The sequence below is a fragment of the Bos grunniens genome, chromosome 9, assembly GCF_055505025.1.
Source record: "Bos grunniens cultivar Pamir isolate PY7600 chromosome 9, Bosgru_T2T1.0, whole genome shotgun sequence".
Taxonomy (NCBI): Eukaryota; Metazoa; Chordata; class Mammalia; order Artiodactyla; family Bovidae; genus Bos; species Bos grunniens.
The window spans coordinates 28,120,599-28,142,755 of record NC_141173.1 but is presented as its reverse complement, the minus strand read 5'-3'; the positions used below and the strand labels follow the sequence as shown (position 1 = coordinate 28,142,755).

The 22,157-nt window shown below is 39.4% G+C and overlaps 1 protein-coding gene across 7 annotated transcripts in view; it reads left to right on the top strand.

Annotated features, from left to right (window-relative positions):
* Positions 1 to 22,157, top strand: part of NKAIN2 (sodium/potassium transporting ATPase interacting 2) — a 1,179,899-nt gene that overhangs the window by 283,596 nt on the left and 874,146 nt on the right. For 2 of the 7 annotated variants that reach the window (XM_086317031.1, XM_086317029.1), the window contains exons 3-4: positions 10,982 to 11,040; positions 11,528 to 11,631. The exons of 4 other annotated variants lie outside the window; for them this stretch is intronic. In XM_086317031.1, the coding sequence (XP_086173157.1) occupies positions 10,982 to 11,040; positions 11,528 to 11,624 (156 nt within the window). In that variant the 3' untranslated portion in view covers positions 11,625 to 11,631. Of the gene's footprint in view, positions 1 to 10,981; positions 11,041 to 11,527; positions 11,632 to 13,459; positions 16,005 to 22,157 lie in introns of those variants that run through there. One more of the 7 variants, XM_086317028.1, reaches the window with a different exon arrangement.

The window sequence follows — 22,157 nt, the reverse complement described above, 5'->3', positions numbered from 1 at the left end:
TTCTAGACTTAAAACGTTATTGAGTTGCCATGGGATGGTAGAGACATTGGCAATCAAGACTCTGCTTTCTGCTGTTTATCTACCACCTTTATAAGAGAAAGTGAAGGTCACTCAATCATGTCCAACTCCTTGCGACCCCATGGACTGTATAGTCCATAGAATTCTCCAGGCCAGAATACTGGAGTGGGTAGCCTTTCTCTTCTGCAGAGGATCTTTCCAACTCAGGGGCTGAACCCAGGTCTCCCGCATTGCAGGCGGATTCTTTACCAGCTGAGCCACAAGGAAATCCCACCACTTTTATAAAGTCATTATTTTTCAGTCCTACTATCTTGTTTTACAAAGGAAGAAGTTAATATCTCTAGGGCTTCTTGTAAAACATTGAGATTCTTTATTATTGCATTAACCAGCAGAGTTACAACTCATTACTATGCAGTAGACTTTTGCAAGATGTCCAGGTATTTTAAATAGACACCATTTATGTTGGAATTGATTTTAGAAGGAAAGCAAAAGTAGTCATTTTCAACCATAGGGACATTTGAAGGCATTCATAAGAAAAGGTAGTAACAGTCCCAAAATATAAAAACTGTGGAAATGGTTTCTACAGACATAGGATTGGGGTTATTCTGGACTACCCTTTACTGCTCTTGGATCTCTGAAAATGCCCAGTTTACTCCAGGTCCATCAAGGACTGCCGCTTGAAGTAGTTCTCCAGTCATAACTGCAGGTGCTTGAATATGGATGCTCGAGTACCAGAACTGAGTGACCAGTTCCCAAGCCTGGAAATTCCCTTGAGTATTGTACCCATTCGTCTCACTGCACACCTGCTGTGATTCCTCACACTCCTGGGGCTCCAGGCTCCTGTAGGATTCTCTCAGAGCCCTTTCCTCTTTCCCTGTGCATTAAGCAAGGTCAGTCGCCTAGAAAGAATTTAAATGGTATTTTTTGACCTCCTACTTGGCAGGTCAATTGCTTTGGCAGAGTACTAACCTTCCTCCCAAGTGCTGATCAGTTATCTGTATTTTCTGCAACATCCTCCAATTATCATTGAAAGATGTTAAAAGTGGAATTTTCTTACCTGCAGTAGAGAAATGAAATCAGAAGAAAAGTTCCTTTTAATCAGTAGAGCTGAAGTTGAGTATACATAATCACTGTAAGGGAAAGAAGTAAGTCTTTTTGTTCTTCACCCCACCTTGACTCCCTCAAGCAGCCTAAACTGGGTTTTCTGATTTTTTTTGGAAGAGTTAGAACTTTTGCCTTCGTGCCTGGAATTACCCAGCTGAGTTAATTTTGTGGGCTCATCAAAAAGCTGTCTCACCATCATTGAAACTCTTTATGGCATAATTCAGCTTTGTATATAGTTATTTCTTTAAGTCAAACCACCCTGCTAGAAAAATATATATATCACATATATATGTATATTCTAGTACATTACTGATTCATTTTTAAAAAATTCTCTGTTGTGATATCATCCTTGCATATCACTGGAGCTGAATACATACTCTTTGAATGAATGAGTGAATGAATGAAGAAAATGGCATGCCCTCTTGGCCATGGAAAAATAGAAAGGTTTTATGGAATTTATGTAGTGACATATAGAGATAAGAATTTCTTGGTTTTATACTTGTAGTTTTATATTAAATACATTCTTGGGAAGAGGAAATCTTTATGGATGTGGTTATAAAAACACAGTTTTTACTCTTGTTTAGGAAGCAATTTGTGTCTGCCCTGTCTCTCAAGATCAGTGAAATCCTAAAAATTAAGCACTTAATGCTTATCAAATAGAAAACACAGACTGTAGCCTAGTAACCTTTGTCTGCATCAGAGGATTAGAAATGAGGCTAAGTGGTGATTCATGGACACGGTGATTACGTGTTTTCAGCTTATCCCAATGTATAAGTGACATTTAAACCATTTTCTGTAATTTGAAATTGATACATTATGGTTTCAAAAGGTTACTAACGGTAATCCTTATCAATCTCTGACCCTTTCAGTAAATATCCAATGTTTAACTTAATAGCTTAATGATATTTTGATATAGTATTATAGACTTGTGTGAGTTTAAATTGAAATGATTATGAGATCCACAAACTTAATAGTTGGATCTAAAAATTGAAACGTCTTTTGTGATCTCTATTTTCCCATTAAGTACAGGAAACATTAATTAGCAGGTGTTCTAATAACTACCCAGTTCCAAAGAGGGAAAAGAAGGGTATTTCACTTTTTTTTTTCCTGCAGGTTTTTAGGAATTTGGATTCAATAATAAGTCTAGTAAAATCAAATTTCAGTTGTGAGCTTATACCAATTAGAGTGAAGTTATCTTACAAGCAATCCTTTTACACACGTGTACAGTGTCCTAATCTACTCATCTATAAATCATACTTCATAAAGAAATCACTTTCTTTATGAAGTGATTTAAAATAAAAATGATGCTGCCTATTTTAAATCAGTCATTTATCTGAGTGTTTTGGGGAAAAGTATACTATTTCACAAATTGTATTCCCAGAACACTCGTATTCCACCCAGCAAGTATTCCCTAATGAATCAAACTCTGTAAATGATTTAAGCAAAACAAACTTCTTGGAGAGTCCTAATATGTATTAGCTCATTTAACACTCTGAATAGTTCTCCAACAAAGAAACTTTACATTTGCTTAACCCAGAGTTTTCTAAACCTCTCTGGATCACTTGATTCTGCATTAGCCCCTTGACCATTTCCTATGATAGTAGGTTTCAGAGGAGGAGAATTCAAATTAAATGATAAAGAATTTAGCTTACAAATTCATTTACTTAGTTTCCCCCTATTTGGTAGAGAAAAAAAGTGCCCTTCAAATATAAGGGGGTATTTTATTTTTTTAGAGAACTTTTGGGTTTAGAGCAACATTGAGAAGCAAGGCAGAGCTTTCCCTGCTCCCTCCTTAATATGCAACCCTCCCCATCATCAGCCATCCCTCATCAGAGTGGTTACCATAAGTATCCAAAGTCTGTAGCTTAGCTTAGAATTCACTCTTGGTGATGTACTTTCCATGAGCTTGGACACATGTATGCGTTGTTCATTATTATGGTATCATAGGCTCTTCCCAGGTGGCATAGTGGGAAAGAAAATGTCTACCAGCACAGGAGACACAAGAGACACCGGTTCAATCCGTGGATTGGGATGATCCCCTGGAGGTGGAAATGGCAACCCACTCCAGCATTCTTGCCTGGAAAATCCCCATGGACAGAGGAGCCTGGTGGGCTACAGTCCATAGCATTGCAAAGAGTCAGACAGGACTGAGCACAGAGCACAGGGCATTTTCATTGCACTAAGAGTAGAAAGATGTTTTTAATTCAACTTTGTGCCATGAACAGAGCTTCCAAATAAAAACATATTTTATGGAGAGAAAGAGGAAAGGAAAGAAGAAATGGAGGTAAAGGTAAAGTGAGGGTCAGGTAGTCACTGAATCAGAAAATATGTTTCAAACCCAGTCTCTAGCAGCACTTGATAAGCTCTCTGGACCAGCAGCAGGAGAATCACTGGGGATCTTGCTGAAATTTTAGAATCCCAGATCTACAGAATCAGCCTCTGGGGATGTGCCCAATGAGCTGAGCTTTAATCAGTTGTCCAGGTGATTCTGATGGATGAACATGTTGAGGCTGGGAGAAGAGATTCCTCACCCTGAGTGTGGGAGTGTAGACTTTGAGTTCTCAAGCTTCTCCTTGTGATGAGTGGGCTCTGCCACCTGATCTTTGAGGTGCTTGTTGAAGAGCTGTCAAGGAGTAGAGCAGGGTGATTCTGTGGTATCTGTCATGATGATGAAGGGTGTATCAAGAGATTTAAAATGCCATCGGTCCGACTCTTTGCAACCCCATGAATCGCAGCACGCCAGGCCTCCCTGTCCATCACCAACTCCCGGAGTTCACTGAGACTCACATCCATCGAGTCAGTGATGCCATCCAGCCATCTCATCCTCTGTCGTCCCCTTCTCCTCCTGCCCCCAACCCCTCCTAGCATCAGAGTCTTTTCCAATGAGTCAACTCTTCGCATGAGGTGGCCAAAGTACTGGAGTTTCAGCTTTAGCATCATTCCTTCCTGATCTGATCTGTGCTTACAAAAAATCCCTATGTCAGACAAGAGAGCTAATATGACCAATCTTAGGTTTGGAGCAAAAGGTCAGTATCTGTCCTTCTTCCCCTTCCTCATGACATACTTTCTGGTTAACCCTGTACAATCTGGTTTCTGTCATGGAAGACCTTCAGATACGTACAGAGTGTGAGTCGGGAGGTCTTTGCACTTGTCTTGTGACATATTTTGATTTTAGCAAGACTGAGAGTGCACCACTCAACAGCTAGATCCCTGTGTTCTCCTAAAAGCAGGATATATTTGCAGCAAGAGGTGTGTGTGTGTGTGTGTGTGTGTGTGTGTGTGTGTGCCTAAGTACCATCTCTAAATCCCATGGATTTGACCCTTTGTTGAAAGTTCATCTCAGCTTGTTTTTCATGTATCTACAGTGATGTGGGGAGAGTAACATACAGATTGGAATAAAGGGGGGGGGGGAATCTAGTCTACAGTGTGTAATTAAAGGGCAAGTTGCACAATCTTAATGAGGTAAAGGTGTTGTCATGTGTCCTGCAGTATCACACTGAGGAAAGCAATAGAGGAAATGAAGCTTCTTCCAGCAATCAGGCAGTGCTTTAAGAGGCTCTGCTGTAATTACCGGAGAAGGCAATGGCACCCCACTCCAGTACTTTTGCCTGGAAAATCCCATGGATGAAGGAGCCTGGTAGGCTGCAGTCCCTGGGGTCGCTAGAGTCGGACACGACTGAGCGACTTCACTTTCACTTTTCACTTTCATGCATTGGAAAAGGCAATGACAACCCACTCCAGTGTTCTTGCCTGGAGAATCCCAGGGACTGGGGAGCCTGGTGGGCTGCCGTCTATGGGGTCGCACAGAGTCGGACACGACTGAAGTGACTTAGCAGCAGCAGCAGCAGCTGTAATTACAGACACCCAGTTTGTCATCCACTCTTAAAGACTCAGTGAATGATATTAGCTCTGGTACCCAAGATACTTTGGTTACTGACCAATTCCTTCCTTAAGCAGAGAGCAAGCCCAGTGTGTAAATTATCTGGCTAATTCTTGGCACTGGATTTAACAAAGAGAGAGTGGTTAGTCTGTCTTTTAGCACCCAGCTAAATTTACTGTATTGCTATATAAAGGATCAAAGCAGTGGTCTTCCTAGGAAGGGGTGTTACTTCTCACTTTGGTAGCCCCCCAGAACCCTTCTCCCAGATCTCAGGATCCCAGACCTGTGAATCGAAAAGTAGCTGCTCTTGACTTTGTGCTGTGTGGTAAGCACTCTCAGTGATATGGCTGTGAATATCAGTTATCAATTATATTGCTTTAGTCTTGGGCACCCTTGATATCTTTGTAGGACTGGACATCAGACTTTCTGACATGGCTTGTCTCAGTAGATTCCAGTGTCCTCTTCTGACCTTTCTGCCCCATTGGAGCACTTCTTTACCATCTGTCTGTGATTTATAGATGCCTTTTTTTTTTTTTTTTTGCTTTTAAAGGGGAATATTTCCTTAATTTAAGAATATTAAATATTAAGAATATCAAGCCATACTCCCCTAACTGTAGGAATCAAATTAATTTTGTGGCCTATACTGTCCTTATGTTTACCTCATATTTTCATAAGCAAACCTGATTCTTAATTGCTTCTTTAGCAGAGCTAGAGAAAATATCTTTTATAGCTTGTACTTTCATTGTCCAGAAATTAACACCATTTGTGCTATTTTTCTTTCTATTTTCCCATGTGCACACAATTTACATGTTTTAATGATATTCAGATGGGTATTCTACTAGTTTTGCCTAATATTATACATTGCTTGTTTTCTTTTCTTTTTTTATGACTTAGTTTTTCTCTTTTCTTCTTTTTTTTAAATTTTATTTTATTTTTAAACTTTACATAATTGTATTAGTTTTGCCAAATTTTTGAAAAATATGTGGTTGAAATCTTCACTGTCTCTATCATACTCACCATATGAATGAATTTCAGTTTTAATTGATGCTCCTAATGATGTCTGTACTCTTGCCTGGAAAATCCCATGGATGGAGGAGCCTGGAAGGCTGCAATCCATGGGGTCACTAAGAGTCGAACACGACTGAGTGACTTCACTTTCACTTTTCACTTTCATGCATTGGAGAAGGAAATGGCAACCCACTCCAGTGTTCTTGCCTGGAGAATCCCAGGGACAGGGAAGCCTGGTGGGCTGCCGTCTATGGGGTCGCACAGAGTCGGACACGACTGAAGTGACTTAGCATTAGCACTAATGATGTCTGTGAAGTGCTGTGTGATCCTAAAGAACCTGCTAAATCATCAAAGAATAGATTGTATTTAATAATATCTGTGTTTTTCATCTCTTTGTAAATCATATTAAATATACTAAGTTGCATATCTAAGTAGCATATTTGATAACTAAATGATACAACCATATACAATTAGAGACTTGGCCAAGTCCTCAGTTCCTATCAATGTTCAAAACATTTTGTGGATTTGTGTAGGTTTACTAACTACTTGGATTGTAAACACTTTAAAGATTTGACAACAATAAATTGTTTTTTAAAAAATATTAACACATTTTTGAAATCTTGAAATTCAAGATGATTGATTTTCACTAAAGAAAATATCTAAAATTGATGTTTCCTTAAATTATCTCTAATTTTGTACTGATTATAGAAAAGAAAATGGGACAGTCTCAAACTCTGTGGTACTTAATTCACTGTTACTTTGCAGAAAAAACAAAAAACAAAACAGGTATATACAATTCAATAGATCTCTACTAATTAATTCCTGAACAAATAATTAATTTCATTAATTTATGAAGACAAGAATACATACGATAATAGATTGGTGCAAATGTAATTGCAGTTTTGGACAGTGAATTTTAAATCATTATAACTAGGCTCAAACACATCTTTATCAATCAAAATAGGAACCATTACAATCAACACATTTTTTCCATGAGAAATATGTTTGTATATTACTATAGCATAAAAATCTGTGCCTTGGGATTCGACAAACTCTTGAAAAACATTTTCTGCCTCCTGCTGGTTGTGGAAGCATTTTCCCTGTAAAGGTTGCTGAGATGCTTGAAGTGGTAGTCAGTTGGTGAGAGGTCAGGTGAATATGGCGGGTGAGGCAAAACATCATAACTCAGTTCATTTACCCTTTGAAGTATCAGTTGTGCGATGTGTGGTTGAGTGTTGTTGGATCCTTTCTGTTGACCAGTGCTGGCTGCAGGTGTTGCTGTTTTCAGTGCATCTCATTGATTTGCTGAGCGTATTTCTCAGATGTAATGGTTTTGCTGGGATTCAGAGAGCTATGAGATGGTTGGATGGCATTACCGACTCAATGGACATGAGTTTGGGTAAACTTCAGGAGTTGGTGATGGACAGGGAGGCCTGGTGTGCTGAGGTCCATGGGGTCGCAAAGAGCCAGACACAACTGAGCAACTGAACTGAGAAAGCTATAGTGTATCAGATGGGCAGCAGACCACCAAGTAGTGACCATGACTGTTTTTTTGGTGCAAGTTTGGCTTTGGGAAGGGCTTTGGAGCTTATTCTCAGTCGATCCACTGAGTTGGTAGTCATCAGTTGTCATATACAATCCACTTTTCATCGAACATCACAATCCGATCAAGAAATGGTTCGTTGTGGTTGCCTAGAATAAGGGAAGATGATCCTTCTAAATGACAGTTATCGTGGAGTTTTGGTTAGCTCGTGAGGCACCCTCTTATTGTGCTTTTTCACCTTTCCAATTTGCTTCAAATGCTGAATGACCATAGAATGGCCGATGTTGAGTTCTTTGTCAACTTTTCACGTAGTTGTAAGAGGATCGGCTTCAATGATGCTTTCAGTTGGTTGTTGTCACCTTCCAGCGGATGGCCACTGTTGTCCTCATCTGCAAGGCTCTCATCTCCTTTGCAAAATTTCTTGAACCACCACTGCCCTGTACATTCCTTAGCAGTTCCTGGGCCACATGCGTTGATGTTGTGAGTTGTCTCTGCTGTGTTATGACCCATTTTGAACTCAAGTAAGAAAATCACTTGACTTTGCTTATAGTCTAACATCATTTCCGTAGTCTAAAATAAATATAAAACAAATAGCAAGTAATTGATTAGCATAAAACATAAAGTGAGAAATGCACATTAAAATGATGTATAACATAACCGCATTTATTTAAGATGATATTCCAATATTAAATGACAAAGTTCAACAGTGCAAAACCATGATTACTTTTGCACCAACCTAATATATTTATATGGTAGGAACAGACAGATGTCTGAAACTTAGGAAAACATCAGCAGAAATGTCAGAAAAGATGTGTGAAATATTCAGATTAACCTATGTGTACTTCTGTAGCTGAAAACAAAATCTTTATGATGTTTTCAATCAATTTATGACAAAGTGAGATCTGTAAATCCAGGAAAATATATTGGAATAGTCATTCAAAATATTACAGAAAGAAGAAATTATTTACAGTTTAAGGACTTGAGTTTTGAGTGAAAAATTGGTTGATTTTTTTCATCACTCCTTACACATTTTTAGAATTCTGATAGGCCCAACTTCCATTAGAACTTCATCCATAAGTCCTTTTACTTCATGGCATGATAACATTCACTGAGGAGTATTGAAGGGATGTGAAAAAAGATAGAGGTGGGAAGGGAAAAATAGTATGATTTGGTGTTATTTTCTGAGATGCAGGAAAGTGAAACTGAAGGGAGAAAGGAGGATGTGTGATGAATGAAAACATTTGTATTATCTGGCATCTTGATGAAGAAATAGAATGAAAAATTGACTGTGTGAGTGGCTGATTTAATCTTGATATGCTCATGAGGAGACCCTCCTTAAAAGAGGAATTGATTCTTATAAAGATGAGTGTGTGCGTGCTAGTTGGATGGGGTGGGAGGATACATTCCAGGAGGGGACAATGCATGAGAAAAGCAAAGACATAGCAGCCTGTGTTTTATGGGAATTGGAAGCAGTTGAAATACCTCGATTTGGGAAGGTAAAGTAGGCATAGTAGTCATGCCCAAAAGCACCTGGACTCAGGTTAATAGAGGCTTTTATATGACATGGTATTGGAGGTATGTAGGAGATATGAGTTCGATACCTGGGTTGGGAAGATCCCCTGGAGGAGAAATGGCAACCCACTCCAGTCTTGCCTGGAAAATCCCGTGGAGCCTGGTGGGCTACAGTTGTTAGGCTGCAAAGAGCTAATAAAGTTCTGTCTAGTCAAAGCTATGGTTTTTCCAGTAGTCATGTATGGATGTGAGAGTTGGACTATAAAGAAAGCTGAGCACCAAAGAATTGATGCTTTTGAACTGTGGTGTTGGAGAAGACTCTTGAGAGTCCCTTGGACTGCAAGGAGATCCAACCACTCCAACCTAAAGGAGATCAGTCCTGGGTGTTCACTGGAAGGACTGATGGTAAAGCTGAAACTCCAATACTTTGGCCCCCTGATGCAAAGAACTGACTCATTGGAAAAGACCCTGATGCTGGGAAAGATTGAAGGCAGTAGGAGAAGGGGAAGACAGAGGATGAGATGGTTGGATGGCATCACTGACTCAGTGGACATAAGTTTGAGTGAACTCCAGGAGTTGGTGATGGAGAGGTAGGCCTGGAATGCTGGAGTCCAGGGGGTTGCAAAGAGTCGGACATAAATGAGCGAGTGAATTGAACTGAGCACACAGGCAACAAACAACCTCACGGAGTTTGGACTTTCCAGTATTCAGTGAGGAGCCAATGCAGGATTTTGAATAGGGGAAAAAAATGTGGTCAGAATTTTGCTTGGAGACCATGTATTCTGATAGAATTATGTTGGGAAGAGAAAGAGACCTGGGCTAGAGTTACAGCATTGAAAGTAATCATCTAGATGAGAGAAGAAGCTATTAGGGTGACTGAGAAGGGTTCCATTAATGTAGTAAATTAGAAGAGAGGCAAGACAGAGCTTGGTGATCACCTGATTTGTGCACAATTAAACAATTAAATAGGCTTCTGTATAATTGATATAAAGACAGTGAGGAAGATTTAAATATTTCAGAAAGACTTTTCTGCACTGACTACTGTTAAGACAGCATCAGTAAACCTCCCTTTCTGACTGCTCAGTCTTTCCCTCTAGTAGGGAAAATATGCCAGCATCTACACAAAACTGACAGTTACTTTTGAAAATGTGCAAGAGAATAAAATGCATTCTAGGCTCTAAATTGTAGGGGATATTTTTGAGTCTCTGTGATGTTTATCAATTAATTGAAAGTTATGTTCGTGTTTGATATGAAGAATTGAAAAGTTCAGCTGTCAATAGGAAAATAAACAAAGGAAAAACAATGTGTTTTAAGAGACACACGGAAACTGTTTAATGCTCTTAGAGTAATTTTCCTAAGTGTATCTCTCAATCACAGTAGGTCCCTATTCTGGACTTTATTGATCGTTAAAAGCTGAAACACTTAATGAACTGAGCATGACTTATAGTATGAATTTAGCAAATGTTCTTGAAGAGCAGAAGTAGAATCTGTTTGAAAACGTATTTTTATTGTGCTTATTGTTTAGGCCCTAGTTCCATTTATAAGATGACAAAACCTTTAAAGCTCACTTAATTATATTCAATATTGACTTTTGAGTTGTCATGGCCTTAACAGTTTTTTAGTCAACTCTCATATTTTATTTTCGTAATTGTAGAAGTCCCAATTTAAAATTGCATTTAAAATTAAAGGGAGGGACTTTTACATTGCTCATTTGAGTCATATGCTAATTCACACATGGCCCACCATAGTTTCTTGCATATAGCAGGTGTTACAAAATGAACAGTAAATGATTCTAAAAAGTAAGGCCTTCTGCATTCTCAACTGAAAACAATGTATGGGAATATTCCCCAATATATTCCCTAAAATGCAAGAGAGGTTCAGTGGTTCTAATGACTGCTTCTCTCTGATTCTTCCAGATCTCTCCCAGATATTTCAAAGCCCCATTGGGATTCAGAAGACCTAGGGGATATAGTCAGTAAGTGTAGCTGCTTTATCTATCCATCAAAGCCTCCATCCATCCCTCAGTCAGAATATATTAAATAATATGCCTAACAGTGTGCTATATTGGGACTGAAGAGTGAAGTGCTATCCTTGATTTCACTGAATATATAGATTTTTGGACCATTTATAAATAGAAGCAGAATAGCTATAAAGATGATGAGTCTTGCCAAAGAAATTCATGGTGGCAGTTTACTAATGGACCATAGAACAGGGGGATTGCACTTAGTGTAACTCATCAGGGTAGGCTTCCCTGATAGCTCAGTTGGTTAAAGAATCTGCCTGCATTGCAGGAGACCCAGGTTTGATCCCTGGGTTGGGGAGATCCCCTGGAGAAGGAAACAGCTAGCCACCCAATATTCTTGCCTGGAGAATTCCATGGACAGAGGAGACAGGTGGGCTACAGTCCATGGAGTTGCAAAGAGTCAGATATGACTGAGTGACTTTCACTTTTCAATGATCAGGGCACTGCTTAAGGTAGGTGTCTACAGAAGAAGGAAGATACATGATTTTGCCTTCAGTGAGGTTAAAGATCTTGGGTCACATCTTCTAGCTGCATGATGAGCTGGTGAGTATCTTTATCACCCTACTCACTACGTTACGGAGGTACATGGGTCAGCCTGGCTTGGGGCTCAGTGAGTTTCCTTGAAAAACTCCACCAGACAAAGAGATTGACAAGCAAAGTCATTTGTGTTCTTTAGCCTGACCTGTTTCCGCCAATGTGGTTAACTAAGTTAAATTATGGTCACTCTGTGTCCTTGTGCTTCACACAAAGAAGCCAAACTAAATTTATTTTCATAGTCATCTTTGTTCCTCAGTTTAGGTAGGGCTATTCATCCACTTAAACCCAATTCTTAAATCTACTTCAGGAAAAAAAAAAATTCAGTTTTTCCTATTTTTCTAAAAGTTGTGTTTCAAGTGACACAAATTCTAAAAATTAAGACCAGGGTTGTGTAAAATCAGTTGTACCTATGAGTCAGCAAGACATTTTAGAAATTTTGGAGATGATTAAGGTCTTAAAATATTTATAATTTTATCCTTTTTGTAGGGAGAAAGAGAAATACATGTGAGTCAAAATAAAGGATATGCCTTTGAAGTAATCTGTTTTAACAGATTAAGTTTATAGCACATAATGCTTGTCAATAGAAATCCATTTTATTTTACAAGCAATTTAAATGAAGTGAATTCCTGTGGCTAAAGACTTGTGTTTTATACATGCATTTGAACAGATAATATTTTAATGATAGTTATGGTTAACTTTATATACACTTTCTGTCTTCTGAAACACCCCATCAGAGCCTCTCTGCATGCATTAGGGTTAATTAGATAATGTCTCCCAGGTGCTTAGAGCTTTTTGGAGAAAAGGAATGAAGCTTTGTGTTAAAACGATTATTAGTGACTTCAAAGACAGCTGTATGCAAGTTCAGAAAGAATAATTTTTTATTAATAGCAACTCATAAATGCCATTCAGAAACAGCATTGTGTAATGTTATAAATGGCCATTTATTTATTAACAAGCCAGTCATCTTTTCCTTCTCTGTTAGCAATTTTGGGGAAGAAACTCGGAGTTTGTGCTACTAAGACACTGAATGGGAAGCCGTGAAGTGGACCAAAATGATTTGGTCACATTGGTTCAGTTCATTTAGGGGAACAGAATGACTTTAGCCTTGGCCTCCCTGGAAGCAGTGGTTTAGTGGCATTCAATAAAAGACTGAAAGAAGATAAAGCTTACATAATTTAGCTTGTTACAGGGACGTGGAAGTTGTGTCTCTAAAGGAGAAAGTGTGAAACAGTCAAAAGTGGCCCATGACGATGTCATTCCCAGATCCTTGTGACTGCTTGGGGTGGGTGAGCAGACAACCAGGCAGAGCGGTGGTTATAGTCCACATTGCTCTAATGCATATTTAAAATGTGGCAGTAAAAACGATTTCAGTAATCTGTATAGTGCTTTGAACTTTACAGAACTTGCACACCTAATTTCAACATACAGAACGGCTCTGTGAAGGGGTACTGTTAGGTCCATTTTAAAGATGAATCTGAGCCTCAAATAGTTTATATCTTTCCGTATATAGGTGATTTGTAAGAGACACAGGTGGGGTTGGAACCTAGCTTTTCTAATTCCAGTGGAGTGCTCATCCCAATGCTCAGTTATAGGAGAGTCACTCACACTGGAACAAGTAGTAATGTGAGGCTTTTATCTAGCAACATTTGTTTGTTGTTCAGTTGCTAAGTGGTGTCCAACTCTTCGCAACCCAATGGATTGCAGCATGCTAGGCTCCCCTTTCCTTAACTTTCTCCAAGAGTTTGCTCAAATTCATGTTCATTGAGTCGATAATGCTATCTAACCATCTCATTCTCGCTCACCCCCTTCTCCTATCACCCTCAATCTTTCCCAGCATCAAGGTCTTTTCCAGGGAGTCGGCTCTCCTCATCAGGTGGCCAAAGTATTGGAGCTTCAGCATCAGTCCTTCCAATGAATATTTCAGATCGATTCCCTCTAGGATTGATTGGTTTGATCTCCCTGCTGTCCAAGGGATTCTCAAGAGTCTTCTCTAACACCAAAAATCAAAAGCATCAATTCTTCAGCACTCAGCCTTCTTTATGGTCCAATTCTCACATTGGTACATGACTACTGGAAAAACCATAGCTTTGACTATACACACTTTTGTTCACAAAGTGATGTCTTTATTTTTTAATATGCTGTCTGTTTGTCATAGCTTTCCTTTCAAGGTGTAAGCGTATTTTAATTTAATGGCTGCAGTCACCAGCCACAGTGATTTCAGATCAGATCAGATCAGATCAGTCGCTCAGTCGTGTCCAACTCTTTGCGACCCCATGAATTGCAGCACGCCAGGCCTCCCTGTCCATCACCAACTCCCGGAGTTCACTCAGACTCACGTCCATCGAGTCAGTGATGCCATCCAGCCATCTCATCCTCTGTCTTCCCCTTCTCCTCCTGCCCCCAATCCCTCCCAGCATCAGAGTCTTTTCCAATGAGTCAACTCTTCGCATAAGATGGCCAAAGTACTGGAGTTTCAGCTTTAGCATCATTCCTTCCAAAGAAATCCCAGGGCTGATCTCCTTCAGAATGGACTGGTTGGATCTCCTAGCAGTCCAAGGGACTCTCAAGAGTCTTCTCCAACACCACAATTCAAAAGCATCAATTCTTCGGTGCTCAGCCTTCACAGTCCAACTCTCACATCCATACATGACCACAGGAAAAACCATAGCCTTGACTAGGTGAACCTTTGTTGGCAAAGTAATGTCTCTGCTTTTGAATATGCCATCTAGGTTGGTCATAACTTTCCTTCCAAGGAGTAAGCGTCTTTTAATTTCATGGCTGCAGTCACCATCTGCAGTGATTTTGGAGCCCAGAAAAATAAAGTCTGACACTGTTTCCACTATTTTCCCATCTATTTCCCATGAAGTAATGGGACCGGATGCCAAGATCTTCGTTTTCTGAATGTTGAGCTTTAAGCTGCTTATTATCTGTTTATTTTCACCAACTTCCTCCTGATATTAATTTCCAAACCTGGAGTTTGCAAGAAAGCCTTACTTTCCAAGTGTAATCGATTACCTTTGAGACATATTGACTCAATGATACCCCATTATTTTACTCTGAAGGTCATTCATAGAAAAAAATTAAGTTATTTTATCTTGAAGATACCACTGTGGCAAGTGTTAGGTTATGTTTGTCTTGTGTTCTAAATGATTTACATATCATCATGTGATAGAAGATGCAGTCAGGCTCTCTTTGAGGTGACTATTAAGTTTACAGTCCTTTTTCAGTGAAAAAAGTTAATTTTTCCCCCACATGTATTTTCAGATGCTAAATGCTTTAAACATCAGTTTTATATAATGATAGGTAGCATTAAGTGGTGTATTCTCATTTTCACGGTTTATCTTGAATGAATATTTTGCCCTTTAGAGCATGAACTATTGTAAAAAATGACCCTTGAATAAAAATTTGAAACTGAATAAAATTTCACGAAGAAAACATTATACACAAACCTATGCCATGGATGTTCACTTCAGGATTGTCTGTAACAGTGAAATGTCCACCCTGCATGTCATCCTTTGGTGAATGGAGCGGTAAAATGTGATGAATCATAATAACATGCAAGAGTAAAAAGAGATTCATGACAGCCATATTTTATCAGTATGCTTGGATGGTATACAAGTTTTAGTAAAAATAGAAAATTTCACAAGAATATGTAAACTGCTAAACTCTGTAGTTTCAAAGATGCATACAAAAATACATATACCAAAAACATATATAAAACAATATGTATGCATTTTTATAGGTAAATATAAGTAGACCAAGAAGGTGGTTTGGGCAGACACCAAGAACATAAAGTAACTGTTTGTGGAACTGAGAATCCAGAGGTAAAGGAAAAGGAAGTGCTTATTTTAATATATGATGGCATTGTGTCGTTGAGTGTTTACTTGACTGAGTATACAGTGCTGTGTATATAATTTGTGGGCAATACCCAAATCTAAACGTGGATATTTGACTCATAAACAGTAAGGCTGAGTCTGTGTAACCATACTGATAGCCGCTTGGATAAGTATTTTTATCATCTGTTAAAACAACAGGTCTTTAACCAGAAAGTCACAAGTCATAGGTATACTGATTTCATAAAAATGGGTTCATACTTTGTGCCTAACTCCCCAAACTACTTTTTTTGTATTTGATTGTCACAGTCTATTTGTATTTGATGCTTGCAGTCAAATGACCCAGGCCTTTTGCCAGTACTTCACAAGTGTGAAAAAGCATGCCCTACTAAGAGAACAGTGTGGAGGAGCATAGATTATATATAAAATGTCTAAGTGTTTTAACCTGAATGCTTTTTAATGTTAGAAAGCAAACGTGCTTGGAGAGTGGAAACTATATTTGGACTGCTTATTAAATGATTAACCAAAAGAAATACAGTTTCAATAAAGGATGGCCTAACACAAAAGTTACAGAAGTTTTAAAAACATATTAATAAAACACTTTTGCCTAAAAAATACAAAGATACATGCTTTACAAGATAAGCTTGTAAAAAATTGATAAGCCGTTTACATGAGAAATTGTAATAGATGGCAGAATATGGCAGTTGTACAAAATGATCCACCAAAATGTATAGGGACTTCCAAGGGATGTTAACTATCATTTTCAGTTAACGTGAGGATGAAAAAAGTCAGAAGAGAAGTCATATTAATAATAGAAGGCATGTGTGAAGTGGCCTTCACATCTGGGGCTTAACTCCTTTGATTAATCTCGGACTCCACTGGTCCGAATGTAGGAAAGAGAAAAGGCTAAACCAGGGAAGACTAGGAAATTAGGGAGACACATGAGAAAGAGATGAGGATGGGACAGGGATGGGGGAAGGGCGGGGGAGAGTGAGGGAGCAGGAGAGAGGACAGAAAGAAGTTGAAGGAAAGAGGTTTGGGAACAAGCAACAATTATTAGTGTCTTAAATTTAACATCTAGGGTGCTGGCCAACATATATATGATATCCAATAGCAGGTGAAAATGTCAAATCAGGGGAGAATGCTGGTAGCTCGTGTGAGGTGGAATAATGGTTGAAAGCCAGAGACTGAATCTTTTTAGTCATACCTCTTTTCTTTTTTAAAAAATCTCTGACGTCAGCATTTCACTGGCCACTGAATATGCCTGTCCTAGACCAGAACTCTTGGCAATGGGCCATGTGCTATACCTGCATAGGTGTAGGCAGGATTGTTATAGTATTAAGTTCCTAAAGTCCTTATCAAAGACAGTTTATGATCCAGACAGTTCCCCAAGGGCAGGCAGTGCTGTTATTTAAACAATGCTCACCGCTTGACCCTTTGTGTGCTCTTAATGCATAATGACGGAGAAGGCAATGGCACCCCACTCCAGTACACTTGCCTGGAAAATCCCATGGATGGAGGAGCCTGGTGGGCTGCAGTCCATGGGGTCACTAGGAGTCAGACACGACTGAGTGACTTCACTTTCTCTTTTCACTTTCATGCATTGGAGAAGGAAATGGCAACCCACTCCAGTGTTCTTGCCTGGAGAATCCCAGGGACGGGGGAGCCTGGTGTGCTGCCATCTCTGGGGTCACACAGAGTCGGACACGACTGAAGTGACTTAGCATAGCTTAGCATAGCAATGCATAATGAAGACCTGTTTTCTAAGGAGTGGATTCAGTCCACCTATTCATTGGCTCTTTTTTTTTTTTTGAGAAAATGGTCTCCTGTCTGTGGTAAGGATTGAAATACGTGCAGGGATGAGCTTAGGAGGGTGTATCTACTATAGGGCTTGAAGAGAAAAAATATGTCCAAGAATCATGAGTGTTAATCTGGATTAATCTAGCAGTTACAAGATTCTAGGAACAGTGATTCTATTGTTAGGATTGTTATCCTTCCAGATTTCAAAGTATGTAAAGATGGAGGAAACAACAGTGGGACTGATGCTTCCAAGTGTAAGAGTGTTGTAAGATGTTTCAGTGTGTTTAAAAGGAAAGAAAGTAGTGTAATTGATGGCATGAATAGAAATAGTATTTATATTTGGTAAGGGAGCTTAGATATATTTGCCTGTCTTCACAAAAGTATTCTAAAGAGAAGTCAAATTTTGATAATTATTGGGATTTGGATAAAATCACATCAAAGAAAGATGTAAAGATGAGTTTCAAGGCACTTTTGAGTCAAAGCTGGTTCTTCCTGTAATTTTACCTTGTCTGTTAAGGAAAAGTTACAAAAAGAGCACAGATGAGAGATCAGTGAGAGACTTCTGGGTCTGTGGACCCGTCTCTGGTAGAGGACACCCAGGGCATCAGGACAGAGTCAATGAGAATGAGTCCTTGGAAACAGTAGGTTTGTGCCTAAGGGCTATGGTAACAACAGACAGAGAAACAGCATCAAGCACGAGACCATGGGGGCTTTGTAGTACAGGAGGAACATGTTCAGGCACACAAATATCATTTTATCCATTTTATTAAACAGTACTTATTACAAATTGGTGACTGCTGCTGCTGCTGAGTCGCTTCAGTCATGTCCGACTCTGTGCAATCCCCTAGACGGCAGCCCACCAGGCTCCCCCATCCCTGGAATTCCCCAGGCAAGAACACTGGAGTGGATTGCCATCTCCTTCTCCAATGCATGAAAGTGAAAAGTGAAAGTGAAGTCGCTCAGTCGTGTCCAACTCTTCACGACTGCATGGACTGCAGCCTATCAGGCTCCTCCGCCCATGGGATTTGCCAGGCAAGAGTACTGGAGTGGGGTGCCATTGCCTTCTCCAAATTGATGACTATGTTACAAGAATATTCCTGGGTTCTTCTAATCATGTACTTAATGTTACTAGGATAAACAGTCCAGCTGCTACAGATACCCTAGACATAGAAGAAGTCTAAAATACCAACATGGACTGCCTTTAATCCATTGGTGACATCTGGGAAGCATTTCAGGTAGTGCTTTCTCTGCCCAAGACTTCTGGAAATACACTCTCTGAGTTTTGGACAGTTTCCTCCCTTGCCCTCCCCTAGCCAAACTGTCAGAATGCGTGACTTCCTTTCTAAGCAAATGTGATTCCCTATGACCCGGATCCCTGCTCACAGAGATCAAGGAGGGAATGGGCTCTTGACTTCCAGTGGGTGCCTCCTGGAAACACACACACTCATCCACACAACACACAGGGCTTTCCTTTCAGGCTCTGAGAAGCGGGGGCGGGGGAATGTGGAAAAGGGATCCTGACTGCGTTCAGGACCCTGGTCCTTGGGTGAAGCGAGTGGCTCCATCACTGCCCTCCTTTATGGCTTAATTAGAAGAACCAGTGGTTTCCCCTCCTGTGTGTTGTTGTCAGTTTTACTTTAAAATGTCGTAAGATAATAGTCAAAGAATTTTCTTGATGGACTATTTCAATATAATTCAGAAGCTGCTGCTGCTGCTGCTAAGTTGCTTCAGTTGTGTCCGACTCTGTGCAACCCCATAGACGGCAGCCCATCAGACTCCCCTGTCCCTGGGATTCTCCAGGCAAGAACATTGGAGTGAGTTGCCATTTCCTTCTCCAATGCATGAAAGTGAGAAGTGAAAGGGAAGTCGCTCAGTCGCGTCCGACTCTTTGCGACCCCATGGACTGCAGCCTACCAGGCTCCTCCATCCATGGGAGTTTCCAGGCAAGAGTACTGGAGTGGGGTGCCAGTGCCTTCTCTGAATTCAGAAGCAAATAATCTTTATTGTATGTCATTGGACATTAGTTTTTTTAGCTGGAATAAATAATTTACAAATTTATTTTAAATTCAGGTGAAATGTGTTTCAAATATGATTTCACCTGGATTATCTTGTGGTGGTTGTTTTAGTCATTAAGTGCTGTTTGCCTCTTTTGCGACCCCATGGACTATAACCTGCCAGGCTCATCTGTCCATGGCATTTCCCAGGCAAGAATACTGGAGAGGGTTGCTAATTACTTCTCCAGTGATCTTCCCAACCCAGGGATCAAACACCTGTCTCTTGTTCAGCAGACGGATTCTTTACCACTGAGCCACCTGAGGAGCCTTAGACTATTGAATATGTTGCCCATTTTAAAAAAGAGACATGTGTACCCCAGTGTTCATCGCAGAGCCAGGACATGGAAGCAACCTACATGTCCATCAGCAGATGAATGGATAAGAAAGCTGTGGTACATATACACAATGGATAATTACTCAGCCATTAAAAAGAATACATTTGAATCAGTTCTAATGAGGTGGATGAAACTGGAGCCGATTATACAGAGTGAAGTAAGCCAGAAAGAAAAATACCAATACAGTATACTAATGCATATATATGGAATTTAGGAAGATGGTAACAATAACCCTGTATGCGAGATAGCAAAAGAGACACTGATGTATAGAACAGTCGTTTGGACTCTGTGGGAGAGGGAGTGGGGGGATGATTTGGGAGAATGGCATTGAAACATGTATAATATCATATAAGAAACGAATTGCCAGTCCAGGCTTGATGCAGGATACAGGATGCTTGGGGCTGGTGCACCAGGATGACCCAGAGGGATGGTATGGGGAGGGAGGTGGGAGGGGGGTTCAGGATTGGGAACACGTGTATACCTGTGGCGATTCATGTTGATGTATGGCAAAACCAATACAATATTGTAAAGTAATTAGCCTATAATTAAAATAAATAAATTTAAATTAAAAAAAAATCTTGTCACCTGAACAGATATAGGGAGGTTAAGAAATAACTTGTCTCAGTCTCACAAGGGTTTCAGTATGCTTTTTCCCCTTACAACTACATTTAGTTGCTATCTCATGAAATTCCAAAAAGCAGCATAAAAAGAATGTATAATTTAAAATATAACACATTGTGTCACTATTGAATGAATAATATTTTCTTTTCAGATACCAACACCTTGGGAATCTTTTAAATAAAAAACAGTAATTGTTTCATAGACTGAAAAACCTATAGTTTTTCAAGATTGCAGTTACAAATGGGCAGCTGACTTGGGAATTAGGTGGAGGATATTTAGTTGCTGCTTGTTCTAATTATCCACTACTTTTTTACACCCAGAAAGACAATTCACCTTTGAATGAACCCCTCTCTCTAGTCCTCAGAGATTAGACATTTAGGAAAACTGGGAACAAGAGTCTCTTTAGTGTAGTCATGGCAGCTCTGGATGGAATCCCTGATTATTGGATAACTGTTCAACTCTAGAATAAGGCAGCACAGTTAATCACTATGACCTTCAAGCCCAGGAACAATCTGAAAAATGTTGCAGTGTATAAGTCATGTTCTCTCATTTAGACTGACTTTAAAAAAAATGGCCCTTTTGCTATTCTGCAGTTTGTTAACAATGTGAATCCTTTTCATCTATCTTAGCATATAAATGCCAGGAAAAGGGACATCCTAAAAACAAAAGCCATGAGGATATCCACAGTACTTTATATGATTGAATATGGCGAGGTTTGACTACTATGGTTGAAACTGTCTGCCATTTTTCTCTTAACTCCTTTCCTGGTTAATACCTTTCTCCTCTCTGCATTCAGCAGAATAAGTTTAGCATTTGCTATGCCCTGATTTTGCATGTCTGCTCTACTGGTTTCAGGTGAGCTGATCCATTGCCCACATTTTTGCAAGTACACAGCACATCTTGTGTCTAAACACAGCCTTACTGTAGGCTTGGCTGAGCATTGCAGGATAATAAAAGTAATGAGCCCATTGAAATCCCTTTAGCTCTATGCTGAGGCTTGGAATCTGTCATTTATTTTGTTGTGCCTTTAGTTGAGGGTTTTTTTTTTTTAATTCTACACAGTAATTGGTACTCCAATTTTTTTCTCATGTTAAAAAAAATAATAAAGCTGTGTATCTTGTTTCCTGATGGCTAACAAGCATTGATAGTTTGTGATTTGTATAAAATTTTATTTTCATTCATTTCTTTTGATAAAATTGTCACACAGAGCTTAAAGAACCTCTGTGGTAGATAAAGGCCAGTTGTGACATTTGTGCGTGTGGAAGATTGAAAACACCTCCTCCAACTCAGTGATGTTTCTCTCCCTCTTTTCAGTACATAATACAGACTTTCTAAATATAGGTGAATAATAAACATGCGTCATTAATAATTAATAGGATTGCAACAAAACACAGTATCAGCATAATCCTCTTAAGACATCGATGGGTACATGTTGCTGCTTTAAATACTGGCATGAAAGGCAGTGGTCTCTCTGATATGGATTTGCCATAGTAAATGGGTTTGTGTTACTGTATATATTTTGTTCTGCATACCCAGCTATCAATAATTGTCTTCATGCCTTTCAAAGGCAGCATAAGCAGGAAAAGAATAATTGCCACTCTTCATGGAGCCAGCTTATTGATGAGGTGGACACAATAATATTTTTAGCCTGCTGGCTGTCCATCTGTAAGCAGTTTCCTGGAACTGTCACTCTCCTTTCTCTGGAAACTGTTATGGCTTTGTCTGCCCAAGGAAAATAATGAGATCCATCTATCAAGAAAAAAAAACAAAACAAAACAAAAACACCTTATACCTTCCAATTAATTTGTTTTCACCTATGTTTACCTATGTGCATTCAGTAAACTATCCATCATGTTATATGCACATGAAAAAATACATTTTTCAAAAGG